The following is an 18,612-nucleotide window of genomic DNA, read 5'->3' on the forward strand; positions in this document are numbered from 1 at the left end:
AAATCTGACAATCAATAAAATAAAATCAACTCTAAAAAATCCCAAACAAACATCCAAGTTTTCTACATGAATTTGTTCGGCCCAATCACGCCGTCTTGGTTGAAAATAAACTACTCAATAATTAAAAACAATAATTCAAAAATAAAAATAAAAAGAAGAAAAGAAAGAAGAAATCTTCTCTCCCAAGCCTTGTAGCCGCCTCCTCTTGCGTTGTTTGCGCTCTGGAGCTTCCGAAACCCTCAAAAATATGTTATATCTTGTATATATATGGTCCGGAACGCCTATTAGTTAATTTCCTCCCAAAACAAGGATTTTTCGGAACACATATGACCCCCGAACACGCGCGCGCGCGCGGCATAGACCTCGCGCGCGCGCGGCTCATAAAAACAGAGCCCTGTACGTCAGACTCGCGCGCGCGCGAGCTTGATTCTCGCGCGCGCAGTACAAAAAATCTGCGCCGAGCGATAATTTTCAAAAATTCATATCTCGAGATCTAGCCGTCGGATTGAGCTGAAATTTGGACAGCAGCTTCAAAACATCTTTAACTTTAATCTGAACGGTGGAGATTGGATTTCAATGTCTCTAAAATTAAATATGATTTTTCGATCAAGGCTGCTCCGTAATTCACTCTTCAAAATTCCATTTTCCTACAAAATTAACCCAAGGAGTGAAATACACACACATGCACTAAAACACATAAAAACACATAAAAATAATATGAATGCACTTTATGCAACACAAACACAAAACATAATGAAATAAACTAGTCTACCCCCCCATACTTATCCAAAGCATTGCCCTCAATGCTTCAGACAATGAACAGAATTCAAAACGAACAAAAACACAATGAAAACAAAAATAACACTCCCCTGGTTTTCGTTTCATTCTCTTCCTTCTTGACGGCATCAGCTGGGACAGTAGCATCAGTCTAGATATATCGGCAGGCATGACCAACTGGCATGAGAAAGAAAACAAAATCAAATAAAAACAAAATAAAAACAAAATAAAAACAAAAGCAAAAACACTGGGTTGCCTCCCAGTCAGCGCTAAAATTATAGTCTATAGCCCGAATATGCAGAAGCCACCATCAAAGAGCGGCTGCCGCCCATAGTAAGAATCATACGATTCTACGTATGGGTTTTGAATTTCTTCGCCCTCAAACTTGGCGTGATATATGCATGGGAAGCTCGTCGGTCCAACAACACTTGGTCTGAAATTTTTTTTTTGGAAGGAGACTCCGAATATAGGCTGAAGCTCATAGAGGATGGAATATGCTGGAGGTGGCGTCAATGGCAAAAAAATATCTTCTAACGGTGTACATAAAACGACCACTGACGAGGTAAAATCTCTCTCCTTGTATGGTTCTTCCTCCTCCACTATCATGTTTGGCTCATCCTCACAAGAAGATTCCTCATAAATGATTTCTTCATGCTCTGGCTCAGTTACTTCACTCAATTGGCAGATATCCAAAATTGGTTCTCTAATAAGCGCAATCTGTTCATCCAAAAGACTTATGCGGCTTTCTAAAAATTGATTTGACTCTGTCTGCTGTCGCACAAGATTTTCCAACTGAGCCACATAATCTTCGGAACGCCCTATGCACTCTTCTTGATGCTCCGGTGGCTGGTTCGCAAAATTTTTAGAGTTGATATCTGGAGGATATTGGTGACTCCAACCCTGCAGTGAAGGATCATAATGCCAATGGTAGTCAAAATCTGCCATATCATTTAACAAGTGCATCGCACTGTCTTCATCTCTTCTAAACAATTGACTGCCAGTGGCCAACGCTCCATAATCCACCCAACTTCTTGTAATCTCATCCAAACCACCATAAAAAAATTGAGTGAGGGTATAGCTCAAAAATTTATGGCATCGAAATCTGTTCGCCAAATCATTGAATCTCCCCCAAACAGCATAGAATGGCTCCAAGTATTGCTGGCCAAATCTTGTGAACACCTGATGATGATCCATCTCCAAGTACCTCACAAGCAAAAGAAAATAAAAAAAAATCAAAATTAAAATAAAAAAAAAACGAAAGAACGAAAAGATAGAAATAAAAAAAAAATGTCTAGCCTCATGCAAATAATCTATCCTAATATCAACTAAACAGTCCCCGGCAACGGCGCCAAAAACTTGACCGGCTAAATCGGTTTGATAAAAATCTACTGGCAAGCGCACCAGGTCAAGTAGTAGTAAAGTGGACTGAGAGTCCAAGTATCGATCCCACAGGGACTGCAGTCAATTCTCAAGAATTAATTATTTTACTTAATCTAGACAAAATAATAGAAAATATTTTGAATTAAATAAAATAAGAAAATAAAATAAAAACTGCTTAAGAAATACGAATAAAAATAACTAAAGATAAAAATAATTAAAATAAAGACAACCAAGACACACGTAGGTACCGAACAAATCACGTAACATGTAGTCGATTCAGGACTCAGATTTAATCTTAATTCACGGGAATTCTCCTAATTTGTTCAAAGGTCTATTTCTAGAACAATCAAACCTATTCAAATATTGATGAACTAATCTTTCGTAATTCTAATCAAATTTGAATGCATTAAATATTTGTGAAAATTCAGTTTACACCTAAACCGCACACTGAAACCGAATTCTATTTCTAGTCGATTTTACAATATGTTAATTATCAGAGTGATCAAAATCAAAATCTCCTCTGTCGATTTGGAATTGATTAACATGCAAGCAAATAGTTGATCAAACTATTCACAAGATAAATATAAATCTGACAATCAATAAAATAAAATCAACTCTAAAAAATCCAAAACAAACATCCAAGTTTTCTACATGAATTTGTTCTGCCCAATCACGTCGTCTTGGTTGAAAATAAACTACTCAATAATTAAAAACAATAATTCAAAAATAAAAATAAAAATAAGAAAAGAAAGAAGAAATCTTCTCTCCCAAGCCTTGTAGCCGCCTCCTCTTGCGTTGTCTGCGCTCTGGAGCTTCCGAAACCCTCAAAAATATGTTATATCTTGTATATATATGGTCCGGAACGCCTATCAGTTAATTTCCTCCCAAAACAAGGATTTTTCGGAACACATATGACCCCCGAACACGCGCGCGCGCGCGGCATAGGCCTCGCGCGCGCGCAGCACATAAAAACAGAGCCCTGTACGTCGGACTCGCGCGCGCGCGAGCTTGATTCTCGCGCGCGCGCAGTACAAAAAATCTGCGCCGAGCGACAATTTTCAAAAATTCATATCTCGAGATCTAGCCGTCGGATTGAGCTGAAATTTGGACAGCAGCTTCAAAACATCTTTAAATTTAATCTGAACGGTGGAGATTGGATTTCAATGTCTCTAAAATTAAATATGATTTTTCGATCAAGGCTGCTCCGTAATTCACTCTTCAAAATTCCATTTTCCTACAAAATTAACCCAAGGAGTGAAATACACACACATGCACTAAAACACATAAAAACACATAAAAATAATATGAATGCATACAAAATAGACATAAAAATAACATGAAATAATGCATACAAAATGCACTTATCAACAAGCTCATCACAAAGCAGGGGAAGAACACCATCAAGAAGAACTTTCAGAAGAACTCATACAAGATCAAGTGAAAGTTTCAAGGATTGCAACTGCTGGACATGTGGAGCAAGAGGACATATATCTACAAATTGTCCAGAAAACGAGAAAAAAGGAGTTAAACTCTTTGAAGCAACACCAGATATGGATGATGCGGTCTTCTTTCAAGATCTAGTCCAAGTATATCAATTTAAGGATATCCCCTCAGATGAAAGCATATACGAAGAAGAGATATTGTTTAGTCAAGAAGATTCTGAGGATGGATCAGAATCAGAATCAGAATAAAGAAGAAGTGTTTCGGCATGAAACACATGAAAGTTTGGCTGGATTCTTTAGCCAAACCACGATATCTCATAATATGGTCCAAAGGATTATGAGAGAAAATCCAACGTTACAAAAGTACCAGGGATTTTCGGCAGGACAAGTAAAAAGAGTCTTAGGCAACCTAGGGCTTAGACAAAGAAGACATAATTTGATTTACAAAGTATCCAGAAGGGAAATGGCAATCCCCATGGAGTTAACAAGTAATCAAATAGAAATGCAGTTAATTCCTTTTGAAGAAATAAGAGAGGAATTGCAAAAGTTGAAAGGTGAGGTAGCAAGGACGATGTCTTGGATTCATATTGGAGCAATCCAAATAATGATCAAGGCAACTTTTAAAGAAGGAATAGATTCACCCATAGATATCTTAGTATGCGATAAAAGAATGGGGAATATTCAAGATGCTGTCCTGGGTACTATATCAGGAAATCTTTGTGCAGGAAAAATTGTAGGAGTTATCTATCCAAGAATAGCCTACAATTTAGCTGACAGAGACTTTAGTCGAGCCTTGACGTTGCATCAAAATTTCAAGGAAAAGAGACTAATGAAGGAAGGTAATAGACCATATTCTATTACATATCAAATTTCATATGCTCTTTCTAATACTCATCATTCTGAATTATTTATTAGAAATGAGTTCATTGAAATTCCAGAGATCTTTGGGAAAGTTGCTCATGCAATATACCCAGAAAGAATCGAGTTTCCTTTAATTCAGGAAACAGACATTCAAATCCAAGACAGACCGGTTTTATACAGAGACCTTAAAATAGAACCTCGAAGGTTATCTTTTCAAGGAAACCGAATGACAAGTAGGAGATGGGACAAATCTCCTATTCAAGAAATTCCACCAGAAGAAAAAGAGTTTTCTATAATAGGAAAATTTAGATCTCCAGAAGGATGGAAAGAAGTGAAAATAGTATTCGATATTACAAGTCATCGGAACTAGTTCCCTTGTAACTCGATTTACTATTTGGAACAACATGAAAAATGAATTTACCAAGGATTGATAAATATTGGAGAATTGGAAGTTCAAATATGTGGAATTCCAGGAAAAGAAGTGGATCAGCTCATTCTTGGCCTAGAGTTTTTGGAGGACCATAAATCATGGAAACGCCTTGAAAAAGGAATAGAGTTCATGGCAAAAGAAAAGACTTGGAGGATTCAATAAGAATTCTACGAAATGGAAAATCAAGAGAATTGGATAAGGGATAATCCCTTAATCAGATTCGAGAACTCTGTTTACAAACAGAGGAAGAAGCAGCTGTTGAAATTAGTAAGTCATGAACATGATTTACTAGATCGCATTGAAGAGGTAGAAAGGAGTAACCATACTCTACCTTCTGAAGCCTTAGGAAAACTAAAGGCGAATAGTCTTAATCGGATTACTGAGTTACAACACAGTCTGTTAAAAATGGCAGGACCATTTAGTAATCCCTTTAAAAAATGACAACAAGTCCTTTCTCCATATACATTCCGATAGGGATGTTGTATGAACAATATAAGGCTGAATACTTTGCAGCTTATATTGATTCGGGAGCAAGAATTTGTACAGCAAAAAGAGGAGTCTTCCCTGAAAAATGTGAAGAAGATTTGCCAAAAATTGCTGGACGAGATTTTTTTCGAAGAATTTTAATTCTTTGCAAAGGAATAAAACAAGCAGAGATAATTATAGGAGGAGCAGGTCAGACACCTTGGTACAAGGTAAAGACACCACCAATCTATTTCCATGATACAGGAGCTGATATCCTGTTAGGAAATAACTTCTTACAAATGTTTAAGAAGTACACACAAGACAATGAGTCAAGAAGACTTATGTTCACTACAATTTGTGATCATAAAATTATCGTTCAAAGACTCAAATTTGTTTTTTATCGACAATTGCCGATAATATTTCGCAGCCAGCGTGGTGATAAGGGACAACTTTTTCACCCAAAAATGAAAGATCCAAGAAGGTTTAGAGAAACCATGTTGAAAATAACAACAGAACAAGAACTCCAAACAGAGGATATGGAGCTTCTCAAGGTAACTCTAAATCATAGAGATATAGAGTTAGAAAATAAGGTATCCCTTGAAGATGTCAAAAAGAGGCTCAAAGAAAGTTATAATGAGCATCCTTTGGCATGGTGGGATAGAAATCAACTCAAAGCCAGTCTTACTCTAAAGGAAGGCAAAGAGTATGAATTCGTCAGATATAAGTCTATTCCGATGAACATAACAGATCAAAGGGATATGAGAATGATTATCAAGGAACATTTGGACCTTGGTCTAATCAAAGAAGGAGTTTCACCATATAGTAGCCCATGTTTTCTGGTCAGAAATCATGGTGAAATAAAAAGAGGGAAACCCAGGTTAGTTATTAACTACCAAGGTATTAATAAAATCCTGGAGTTTGACGGGTACTTCATACCTAGTAGAGAACATCTAATTAGCTGTGTACGAAATGCTAGAGTTGTAAGTCTGGATTCTACCAGATAAGAATGGAAGAAGGCAGTAAGAAATTCACAGCCTTCTCTACTCCACAAGGACACTATATTCGGGAAGTTATGCCTATGGGATTGGCTAATGCACCCCAGATATTTCAAAAAAAGATGGATAACCTTTTTAAAGATTATTTCAACTTTATGTTTGTTTATATTGATGATATTCTTATAGCATCAAAAAATATAGACGAACACGTTAAACACTTAGAGATTTTCTCTAAAATTTGTAAACAAGAAGGACTGGTGTTATCTGAAAAGAAAGCAGTCATAGCAACAAGGAAAATTGAATTCCTCGGTATTGAGATTGATGAAACTGAAATAATTCTACAACCCCATATTGTGGAAAAGGTAAAGAATTTTCCAGATAAACTCAAAGATGTAAAACAACTCCAGAGTTTTCTTGGAGTAGTTAATTTTGCAGGGATGTTCATTAACAATCTAGCAATGTACAGAAAGGTGTTCAGTCCTTTGTTAAAAAAGGATGCTAGGTTTATATGGACCGATGACCATACTAAAGGGGTAAACCAATTAAAAGAGATATGTAAGAATCTCCCAAAAATGGCTATACCCGTAGATGAAGATGATCTGGTATTATTTACGGATGCCAGCGACGATTGGTGGGCGGCAGTCCTTACCAAAATCACTCCAGATGGGGAAATACCATGCAGATACTGTAGCGGTCTTTTTTCAGAATCTGAGGCCATTAGATGGCATATCAACGAGAAGGAATTTTATGCGGTTAAAAGGGCTTTTGAAAAATGGCCATTATTTTTACTTGCTAAAAAATTCACTCTGAAGGTTGATAACACCCAAGTAAAAGCTTTCCTAAAGAATAAGATTGAATCTAAACCTGAGAAAGCTAGGTTATTAAGATGGCAAGCATTATGTCAAAATTATATTTTTGATATTGTTATTATTAAATCTCATGAAAATATTCTTGCAGATTTTTTAACAAGAGATGGAAGGCAGTGACGTGGATTCCATCCTGAAAATGCAGAGGCATCTTAGGGAACACCTTGGGTTGCTTCAAAACGAGTTCAACCAGTTAGCCATTAATGCTGAAATGGCCGGCAGGTTACAACAAGCTGATCGGATCAAAGTATCTAATCGAATTACAGGATGTATGCAAGCTCAAACACAACTATGGGCTGCTATTCAAGGGCCAATTGTGAAGGCTATAGAGAAACCATTGGTTTCTCATAAACAAGATATACTAAAACCATTGGTTTTACAAGAACAAGAAATACAACCACTGGTTGTGAAACAAGATGTTGAGGAATCTAAAACTCAAGAAACAAGAGCTAATCTATCATCAACCTTTAATGATTTGGATGAAGCAACAATTGATGAGGATAACTCATCAAGTCAACCCTCCGCCTCTGGGGTAAAAGAGGAAGAGATCAATCTTAGGCCCAACACTGACAAGGGCAAATCTAAGATTGATACTAATCCATCTATTATTTCTCCATTCCAGGTTTATCAACAGAAGTGGGAGAAATTGAATACAAGGAATGAAATCAACCCGAACACTTGCAGGGTTGATGTTGCAGGAATATATCCAAGGGTTTGGCTAAAAAACAATGTCAATCCTAAAGATGTAAAACTCTGGTATAAATTTGGGGCTTTGGCCTCAGTTTATACAACGTCACCAAGCTTTCTGGAGATATCACAGTTACCAAAATGAAATCAGGAAGCAGTCCAAGAAACATGGGCAAATAATAATCATTTGTCCAGAGGAGATGTGCTTGAGTTATATTTTTTCAGTGCAGCTCCAGAACCAACAGTGAAAGGATCACACGAACCCTTTCATTTTATCAAGCTGAGGAGACCTGATATAAACAGTCATAAATTTATCAAGGATTCTAAAACTGAAGAAATACTCTTGGTGTCCACTTTCGGGGAAAATGAGATCTCAATCAGAAGGGCATGGGGTATTTGGGTTTGTCTTACTGAGATGGACAAAGTCAAGTTTCCATTCAAATTTTATCAGAATTCTGTAAACGGATCGTTCCTGTTGAACACAATGACAGGAAAAACTACAACATTTGCGGAAGAACTCTTCGAAAAGAAGAGAAATCTTTTGTGGAACAACAAGCTGCCGGGGAGTAAAGAAACTCGCCGAAAATTTTGTAACATGGCTCATATTGGACGATGGTCAGAGAATATCTGCCCAGAATGCCCAAATCAGAAGGAGCCAAAATTTGGAAAAACCTTTAGACCCCGAACGGATCGAAAGGATTTTTCCGAGACAAGCAAAGGTGGACAAAGACCACCAAAGATGCGTTTTTACAGGGGTCTACTTCAAAAGCAAAAGATGCCCCGACAATAATAAAGCAGACATGTGAGGAGAATAAAGCCAAAAGAAAGTGGCAGGCATGTGATTCCTCCACAAGTAAAAGATGCCATCAATAATGGCATAAAGAAATACAAGATAGCTGTAAGATTCCCTGAAGTTTCTCGGTGAAACGAGTGGAACTACAACTATAAATACAGGCATTTGAGGAAGCTGAAGACATCGATCATTCCCTTCAGTTTTCTTACGAATAAAATTGTTGTAATATTTCTCTTTCTATTGTAATAAGTTTTCGTTTATGTATTTCAAGAACGAGGCTACTATGAGTAGCTAAACAAGTTGTCTTCTCCTCTTCAAAGGAGTTGATTTATGTAATAATATTATGTCTGAATAATTTTTTTAAAGTCTCTTGTTCTTTCATGTTCATATTTTATAATTAAATTTATATACCATACGCCTTAAGGTAGAAAACGAATTAAGGCTGTGCTGGGTGTCGTTGAAGGAGCTTGTGCAGAAACCATCTGTTGCGACTGCGTGGTTGGAGTGTGAGGAGCACTTCGTAAAACTCGGCAGGTATGACCCGACGACATTATGGTCAAAGAGGTATTTAAATTTGATTCACTTTACGGAAGCATGTTGGACCCTAATCTAAAGTATACAGGCTGGAAACCTTGCGCAACCAATAGTTCTTCACGACATGAACTGGTTCGATAGGTAAAACAACGTCAAAGTACAAAAGATTAGTTGAATACTTGTTTAATCAAAATTGGGAACCACAAGGGAGTGCAAACTAAAAAATTTGAATGTAGGGAGTTAGGAGAAATTTATGTTTAGGTTTAGGTATTTTAAAATAATTACCCCTTTCTTCAAACAAATAAGTTGATTCATTTCAAAAAAACCAACTTATTTTTTTGACATAATTAAAAAAAAAAAAAAAAAACCAACTTTCGTGACTAAGAAAAAGTCCACAAATTTGATCCAAATGAAAAGAGTAATAATAATATGTGTGTATTTCTAGAAGAATGATCCAACGGTGGGGATAATCCATGGCAATAAAATAGGGTCACCAGTTTCTTTTATTAGCCGATGTATCCTAGGCCAAAAGAACGACGGTGTTGTCTCTCTGTGACCGTGAGTGAAGAAAGGAGAAAATGGTGTTTGTTAAGGGTCCAGGCCTTTACTCCGACATTGGCAAGAGAGCCAGAGGTAACACACCTTTTATCTTTTCTTTTCTGCTAGCTCTTTCATTGATTCATGTGATTTTAATGAAGTTTCATTTGTGGGCTCGTTGCAGATCTTCTTTACAAGGATTACCAGGGTGACCAAAAGTTTACTCTAACTACCTACACTTCAAATGGGGTGGTCAGTATTCTTCATCCTTTTCCTCCCCCGTTATTACTGATGTTCAAAATCTTTAGATTGGTTTTTATGTGTGTCAAACAGAAGAAACAAAAGGGTTCTGATTATAACGGATTGATGAAGTAAAATTCAGTTTGCGATAGCCTATTTCATAGGATATGTTGATATTTGACTGAAAGATATGTGGAGCTGATCTTATTTCTCTGCTTTTTCTTGACTGGAAGGATAAGTTCTGCTCGTATAAATTTGGATTTCTTATATGCGCGTTGAGTCTAGATGGTGATGGTTATCATGTTTGGATTTGGAAGCTTAATATGCTGTGCATCTATATACGGTTACCTTGAAGAGTAATTTGGTTACCTTGAAGGGTAATTTATATGGTTACCTTGAAGGGTAATTTATAATGGTTACAATCTAGACTTCATTTTTCTCGTCAAGAGTGTCGAGCGATTAGAAGTGTTCAAAGTTTGCAATGCCTAATTCAGACATCATGGAGTGTGTGGTTTCATCAAGATTGCGATGCCTTTCTTTGCATTCGTGGCCGTAAACGATTGGCTTTTTGGATTTCGACGTCTGATTATTCAATTTGGCTTTGACTCCGCAGGCCATTACATCATCTGGAACGAAGAAAGGTGAGCTGTTTTTAGCTGATGTTAACACGCAGCTGAAGAACAAGAACATCACTACTGATGTGAAAGTTGACACTAATTCTAATGTGAGTCATCTTGCTGTCTGGAGATTCTTTATTTCACTTTAGTCTATGGCCTTTGATGGGATGAAGTGAGTCACTCCCTGGCTCTAATTTCCACAGATAGCTCTTGGCTTGTGTTTTCTTGACATTCGATATCTATAATGTTTTCTTGATGTTCGTAGATTAGTAGAGTATGTTTGTGTTGTTATATAATTGACTCGAATGCTTCATGCAACTGTTCTATGATGAAAGTACATCTTGCACAACTCTTCTCTTTCATCCTTTCTTTAGCGTCTTTTGTACTTTGTAGCTTTCTGTTTTATCAAAAGCATTATAGATTATCCAACTAAAAGTGGCTAGAACATTGTCAGTTTGTTTTAGTTCTATAGATTGAGAGGATTTCGCCTTTTTTTCATGGGGGATTGGGGTGAGGGCACTGAGGAGGGGAGGTGCTTATACTTTTGCAAACTGTACAGTCAACCAACAAATCTTTTGAATTTTGACATTGGACTAAAGGTTTCTGGTTATGAAGGTTTTCACGACTATCAGTGTTGATGAACCTGCTCCTGGAGTGAAGGCTATCTTTAGCTTTGTTGCTCCCGACCAAAAATCTGGCAAGGTATTTTTTTTACTTCTATCTGCGATATTTGAAATTCTCTCACCATTCTGTTCTTTAAAGCTTGTGAAATTTGTTTTCCATTTATCATTTCTATGGATTGTATCCTCATGTGGATTGAGTTTTGGTCATCTAATCATTTGGTGATTCGGTTTGACAGGTGGAACTCCAGTATTTGCACGAGTACGCAGGAATAAGTACCAGCCTTGGTCTCACTGCAAAACCTTTGGCCAACTTCTCTGGCGTTGTTGGAAATCACCAGGCTGCTTTTGGGACTGATATCTCATTCGACACCGCTACTGGGAACTTTACAAAATGCAATGCTGGAGTTAGTTTCACGACTCCTGACTTGATAGCATCCTTGATACTGTAAGCATCTCTAAATTAACAAAATATACTAATTAACAAATTTCTTACTGTCAGTAGTTTTGGATAAATTTGGATTGGGATCCTGGGCTAGCTTTTAACTCTAGCTTTTCTTGGAAGAACTAGAAAAAATTGTATTTACCATGATTAGTATGATTGTGGTATTGTCATGTTTCTTTCGTAGAATTGTGAGCACTGAGGTCAATATTTTGAATAATTTTATTTCCTTTTGCTTTATTCCACAGAAACGATAAAGGTGAAACACTTACAGCATCCTATTTCCACACTGTAAACCCATTGACCAATACTGCAGTCGGAGCAGAATTGATCCACAGCTTTTCGAGCAATGAAAATACCCTAGCCGTTGGCACTCAGCATTTACTCGATCCACTCACTTTGGTGAAAGCTCGAGTCAACAACTATGGCAAGGCAAGTGCTCTTATACAACACGAATGGCGTCCTAGATCTCTCATCACCATCTCTGGTGAAGTGGACACCCGGGCTATAGAGAAAAGCGCGAAAATTGGACTTGCTGTAGCACTTAAACCCTAAGATGAAGAATTTACGAGTAATTGATTTGCGGCATTTTCTTGAAGCGACGAGCAGGAAATAAGGTAGACAATAGCTTCTGGGCATTGCCCTTGTTTTTCGATCAAGTTTTGAATTTGTTTGCTATCTTGGTTCTATTCTTGTTTTTGGTGTGGCTTTGGTTTGTATAATAATATTGCTGGTGGCACAAACTTGACAAACCCACATTTACGGGGTCGTCCTCATAAGGGTACTGCTTACTTCCAAAGCTTCCAAAGTATAATTATCTCGCAGTTTTACATCTTCCATTTATGCTTTCATCATTGGGTGCAAGAATTGCTAAAATCTTTTGTAACATTCATCGATATATCAATGATTTTTCATTTTTGCTGAATAGTGATTTTAATGTATAAAACAATGGAGATTTAAACAATAATATAAGCATAAATTACCTGACGTTTACATACCATTTGTTCGAAGAAAAAAATTATTTAAAAAATAAAACTGATGATATCAAGAAACACCATTAAAATTCTCCTGTGTAGCACATCTGCCCTATTTTCCGTTTCTAGACTAGATGATTGACGTTGTTCATGACATAAAAATTATTTTACATATAAAATAAAACATTATTTCCAAAAATTTTAATTTTAATATGATAAGAATTTCACGCATAAAACTAAAAATATCTGGCGTCCCCGGTCGCCCTGCTAGATTATTGTATTTACGCTGCCAGCCAGGGATATACAAAATGATCAAACAGAATACAAGCAAGATTCCTTGGTAGTTAGAAATGGTAGTCAAATATACAGAATAATGATCCGATAACTCGAAATGCACTTATCAATTAGTTGTTAAAACACCTAACGAAGAAGGGGGAGAGTTCAATATGTTAGGTCTCTATATGTTTTTGCAGGACCAACCCGAGAGAGACCACGGCAAGATGACTTCGACTCGGCTAACATGACATCCTTCCCATGTCGGAGTTTGCCCCTCGAACCAAACATTGCATTACAGCAACATGTGGAGACACTGTTTTCCTATCAGCCATCCGACTATGGACTGACAAGATATATCCAAATCTGTTGGTGTTTTAAAAGAATGGCAGAGCTTCAGCCAACCGAATCTTATTATTTACCATTTGGTTTTGGTGAGTTTTGTGCAGACTGATGAAACGGTGAAGCATGAGAACCATTCGGTATTGAAAGTCTTCTTGGATGGTGCTGGCCGTTTCTTGAAATAGACACTTGAGTTCGAAGCTCTTTTTTACCATTCGGGCTAGATCCGACCCGATCAACTTGAACCGTTTGAAAGTGGTAAGATGAACTAGCCATGTCTTTGAGGTTTGGCAATGGCTTTAAAGCTTCAACTACTTCACTCATTAGCGGCCTGGCTTTGGGGTCTCGACTAAGGCAACGAGCAGCTATTTGTGCAGCTTTCTGGGCACCTTTAATAGAAAAATGACCTTCAAGACGAGGATCTATCAGACGATAAAACTGTCTCCTTTCACCTAGATTAGGCCTGGCCCATTCTACAAGGTTATGTTCCCCATTAGGCCGGTTCTTGTCCATTGATCTTCTGCCTGTGAGCATTTCAAGAAGAACAACACCAAAGCTATACACGTCGCTTTTTGACGTAAGATGTCCTGCAACAGAAATCGACAGAACTACAATGAATCAAAGAGAACCATTTTCTGTATCCTGAAGATATTACGGTTTTGCAAGCTTGAGTATATTTTAGGCTTCAAATAAGCCTTACCAATTCTATCTTCCCATTAATCCATGAACTATTTGTTCCCCTAGTTAAAAAGTTTCTATAAAACATCAAACTCAAAACCTCAAATTCCCATGATACTAGGGTGTAAATGAATCAAGTCGCCTCTTGAACTCAAACATGTTCAATTACTTTTTCAAGTCGAACTCAAGCTCAATTTCTTTATTCAATAGCTTGCAAGCCGCTCGTGAGTTTCAATATTTTATTGATATAATATAACTATTCATTATCATTAAATAAATATATTCCGAACCTTCCAAATCAATATTTTCGAGCAATGGTTCAAATAGTTTGCAAACATATTTGAATTTTTCGAATTCGTTCCAAATCAATATTTTCGAGCAATAGTTCAAATAGTTTGCAAACATATTTGAATTTTTCGAACCGAATTCGTGCTGAAAATTTTAAACTATTTAAGCTTCAAATCGAACTCGAGCTCGAATACATCTGATTCAAGCAATTCAGTTAGTTTACACTAACATGACACGGTTACCTGTCATCACATATTCTGGGGCTGCATAACCATAGGTGCCCATAACACGAGTGGAAACATGAGTTTTCCCTTCATCTGGAGCATCTTTTGCAAGTCCAAAATCGGAAAGTGTGGCATTATATTCCTGAAAGAAGTTAGGATGATCAAATAAAAATCTGACACACTCGATATCCATTAAGAAAATATATCGAGCAAGACTGGATTATTAGAAGAATCAAGGTTCACAAGTGCTGAGTTCATACAGCATCTAACAGAATGTTTGACGTCTTAAAATCACGATAGATCACTGGCCTTTCTGCTTCCTCGTGAAGAAAAGCAAGACCCTTGGCAGCACCTAGAGCAATTTTCATCCGGATAGACCATGGAAGAGGGAGAGATCCTACAAGAATTATAGTGTCATTAGATTACCAAGAAATTTAAACATATCACAAAACAAATTCAACATTGCTCGGTTTTGAGATTTGCAACCACAGTCTACAAACAAGGAAATCGAATATAGTAAGTGCAATTGAAAAGAAACCAGGTGAATACTTCTGAAAAGGTGATTCTCCAAGCTTCCTCTAGGCATGAACTCATAAACTAACAGCCTCTGATCATCTTCAATACAGTACCCGATCAATTTTACCAAATTAGGATGTACAAGGTCCCCAAGAAAATTCACTTCAGCCTGTAGAATGATATCACACAATTTAGAAGAATCCAGCATGACGTAAGAAAACCAAGTGAGGGATACTTAAGGAAAATCAAAATAAGACAGTATCCAACCAGCCATTCGTTGTGACCCTGAAGTCCATCGTGATTTAGGGTCTTGACAGCAACGGTAAGTCCTGTCCCCGGTTTGACTGGTGCAGTCCCATTCTCTTCTATCCAGCCCTTAAAAACACATCCAAATCCCCCTTCTCCAAGAAGGGATTCTGGTCTAAAGTTTCTGGTTGCCAACTTAAGGCCATTAAAGTTAAATTTTCGAAGCCGGGAAGAGATGTTAAGTTCATCTTCTGGTTTGGGTGTTGAAGAATTGCTTTCACCATTGCTTGTGGTGGTGGATGGGATTATGAGAGCAGCTGGTTGGTCTATGCTGGTACCTTTTGTGGATTTACTTTCTGGTTAAATGCACCACAAAATAATGATAAGAAAACCAACATTGTACATTATGTGGAAAGTCCAAGATGTTTTATATGATTAACTAACTATAAAAAATTGGTAAATATAAATTCAAAAAGTCGAATATTTTATAATCAAACATAATGTCAAATCTCCAACAATCAACAGCAATACTTTCGAAGGATTAAAGTAACACTTGAAGACATGCAGCATGTCTCTCGCACTCAACTTTTTTAGCAGCAGAAGTTAAGATATTTATTCACCTCCTAACAGAGTTTCGCGTGACTGGTCTAGAATCCAGCCATTTCGTGCAATTGGCTACATCCCACCACATTCGAATGCAAATATAACAAACTCCTTTTCTAAGTCTTAACATTCTAGCTGAACTCGACTTATGATGTCATTAGCTGAACCCCGTCCCTCCAACTAGTAAGACAAAGTATGAGACAAGTAATATCCATTTCATGGTTGGTCCGCCCCTTTCTATAACTTCAACGTCAACATCAACAGAAAGCAATTTCTATAACTTTCATATCAAGATCATACGAGCAAAAAGACATAAATACAAATTGCAGACGAAATTTATGGAAGAAGGGGGAAGGGATTACCGTGAGTGCTGATGCCACTAACAGAGTTATCGACTTTAGATCTTGAAGAAATACAACTACGAAAAAATCTCAACTTAATCCAGCAACCAGTCTCCTCCACACCATCAAAATCACCATCTTTCTTCTTAGTCCCCTTTGATTTCTTCACGTCCCAAGACTCCACCTTTACGCCATCTCCCTTTAGTCCCATCTTCTAAAACCTAATAACCATGAAAATATTTCCAGAAATCCAACCACCCAGCCTCTCGATTATTTGTGCCAAACAGGCCCTCAATTCCAGTTTAATCAGCTCTAAAAACCCATCAAAATCACCTACAGTAACTCAAATTTATTTCCAAATAAAAAAGTCAAATATATCAAAGGAAATTTTCTTCCCCTATCAAGAAATCCAAATCGCCTACGGGAACAAAATCCTTCCTACCTTTGAAGAACTCATTTCAATCAAAAAAAAATTTCTTTTAAAAAAAACAAATAAATAAAGGAAGGAAGGAAAACAGAGAGAGATCGGATAAACAAAAATATCTTTAAAAAGAGTACAGAATATACTTTTCCACTTCAAAAATGAAAAATAATAACAACGACAAATACGATGTAATAGTTGAGACCCAGTTCAAAGAACGAGCAAAATTTTACAGATCACATGCTTGAAATTCAAAAAAAAAAAATTGTATGGCCCGTGAAATAGTGCAACGTTCAAAGGTGGAATCAGATAATTATACCATCCGTTCAAAAGTAAAACTATGGCTATGCACGCACCACCCAGAAACGTCCCTCTTGGAAAAGATATCCAAATCTCAACAAAACTATATTTGCTGACCAGTTCAATGCTCAAGAAAATAATGTAGATATTCAATCATCAAAAATAAATAAAGTTCCAGTTTATCATGATCTAGGCGAGGAAAAATGAGTGCATAATTAATTAACGAATAGAATTGTCTCAGCTCGTTCCTTTTTATAAAATAGAATCTAAGACTAAATAAAGCAAATGGGAGCTGCCCGAGGAACACGGGCAGAATGTTTTGAATACCAGATGTAGCCTTTTGGCTCTGTGTGTTTTTTTTTTTAAAACATATTGGTTTTGTGTTTTTACGAATTCGTCAAATGAAATAACCTTTGGCACCCACGAAATAAAATAAAATCTATATAAATTAATAATGTTGAGATTATAAAATTTTATTAATTATAAAAGTATTAATTGATCGATCAATTAATGACTTATTGTTTTGAAAAGTGGATTTTCGGTTTAAATAATATATAGTAATTAAAATGATATAGCACAATAAGTTTTCTGTATTATTTGCTAAAAAATAATTTCATATTTCTAGGGGAAAACGAAAGTGTTCATAAGAGAAACTTAGAAGAAACTATATATAGCGCAATTGAAATCTCATTGATGATGAATTTGAGTATGATACAACATCTTTGAAATCAGTTACTCGAAAAAAAAAATTCATATAAAAAACAACTCTTCAGAATTTTTGTTTCAGTTCGATAATACAACATCATAGCTTTTGGATTCAATGAGAAAAGTTAGAGTAAACTTTAATTAGAATCATATTTCGATTTGATTTGAATTTATAGTTTTTATAAAAAATAAATTAACAACGGAATCATAATTTACTAACTTGTCAGATTATATTTTGTAATTTTATAACATTATTAATTTATAATATTAACGAGATCATATATTTATATGAGAGTCTTTCGAAAATTTATATCTTGTTAGTTTATTAAATTTATTGATTTAATAAACTGGTCCAAGTCGAAATTGAAAACAAATTTAATTTAGAGATGTTATTAATTTATCGAATATTGATTTAGATTATGTTTCACTGTATATTCAGATATAGTCACCTTCAACAATCTTGCAATATAGTTACAACGTACAAGACAATCTCTTACTAGACATGTATCATCATATTTTATTTTATAACATTTTTTCTTATAAGACAGTCTCAAGAAATTAATGTTTATGTGTTAAACGTAATATTTTTCATGTTAGATACGAGGTGGATTGCGCTGTTTTATTGATATTGTTTCATAGGAGTCCTACTCATTCAATATCACAAAAAACTCTTATGACATGGTCGCACCATCTCAATTTTGTGAGATTGATATCTTATTTGACCCGATCAATAAAAAATATTATTTTTTTACGCAAAACGTATTAATTTTCATTGTGGATATAGGTCGAGTCGAGACGTCTCGTAGACCATTTTACAAGAGATCTACTCGTTTTATAATTATAAATTATAAATTTATTATTATTCACATATAGAACTTGGAATCAAAATTTGTATCGATTTTAGAAAATATATTCCTTAATGGTAATGTAAATTAATCATCTGTTATCTAAATTTAGTCACTTATATATTGGTGTTGATATATAGTTAGTTAATGATTCCTGATTTGACATTGTT

At 36.1% G+C, this 18,612-nt stretch overlaps 2 protein-coding genes across 2 annotated transcripts; one reads left to right on the forward strand and one right to left on the reverse strand.

Annotated features, from left to right (window-relative positions):
• The first annotated feature begins 9,697 nt into the window (after positions 1-9,697).
• Positions 9,698-12,518, forward strand: LOC140882754 (mitochondrial outer membrane protein porin of 36 kDa). The gene is made up of 6 exons (XM_073288939.1): positions 9,698-9,863; positions 9,952-10,019; positions 10,621-10,731; positions 11,240-11,326; positions 11,484-11,692; positions 11,935-12,518. The coding sequence occupies exons 1-6, from the start codon at positions 9,809-9,811 to the stop codon at positions 12,239-12,241; spliced, it is 837 nt and encodes a 278-aa protein (XP_073145040.1). The 5' UTR covers positions 9,698-9,808; the 3' UTR covers positions 12,242-12,518.
• Positions 12,519-12,891: 373 nt separating this feature from the next.
• Positions 12,892-17,118, reverse strand: LOC140882753 (serine/threonine-protein kinase PBL34-like). The gene is made up of 7 exons (XM_073288938.1): positions 16,912-17,118; positions 16,193-16,504; positions 15,249-15,583; positions 15,015-15,150; positions 14,726-14,862; positions 14,484-14,607; positions 12,892-13,862 (listed from the first exon to the last, which is right to left on the reverse strand). The coding sequence occupies exons 2-7, from the start codon at positions 16,380-16,382 to the stop codon at positions 13,348-13,350; spliced, it is 1,437 nt and encodes a 478-aa protein (XP_073145039.1). The 5' UTR covers positions 16,383-16,504; positions 16,912-17,118; the 3' UTR covers positions 12,892-13,347.
• Positions 17,119-18,612: the final 1,494 nt, after the last annotated feature.

Source organism: Henckelia pumila, chromosome 2 (assembly GCF_033568475.1).
Source record: "Henckelia pumila isolate YLH828 chromosome 2, ASM3356847v2, whole genome shotgun sequence".
Classification (NCBI taxonomy): domain Eukaryota; kingdom Viridiplantae; phylum Streptophyta; class Magnoliopsida; order Lamiales; family Gesneriaceae; genus Henckelia; species Henckelia pumila.

Bases quoted from the DNA above. Each gene is read 5' to 3' on its own strand.
- LOC140882754 (XM_073288939.1), top strand. From the start codon at position 9,809: ATGGTGTTTGTTAAGGGTCCAGGCCTTTACTCCGACATTGGCAAGAGA. The intron at 10,732-11,239 runs GTGAGTCATCTT...CTGGTTATGAAG, and splicing joins AAGTTGACACTAATTCTAAT to GTTTTCACGACTATCAGTGT. The intron at 11,327-11,483 runs GTATTTTTTTTA...TCGGTTTGACAG, and splicing joins CCGACCAAAAATCTGGCAAG to GTGGAACTCCAGTATTTGCA.
- LOC140882753 (XM_073288938.1), bottom strand. From the start codon at position 16,382: ATGGGACTAAAGGGAGATGGCGTAAAGGTGGAGTCTTGGGACGTGAAG. The intron at 14,863-15,014 runs GTATTCACCTGG...TAATTCTTGTAG, and splicing joins GGAGAATCACCTTTTCAGAA to GATCTCTCCCTCTTCCATGG. The intron at 13,863-14,483 runs GTAACCGTGTCA...TTTCTGTTGCAG, and splicing joins CCCAGAATATGTGATGACAG to GACATCTTACGTCAAAAAGC.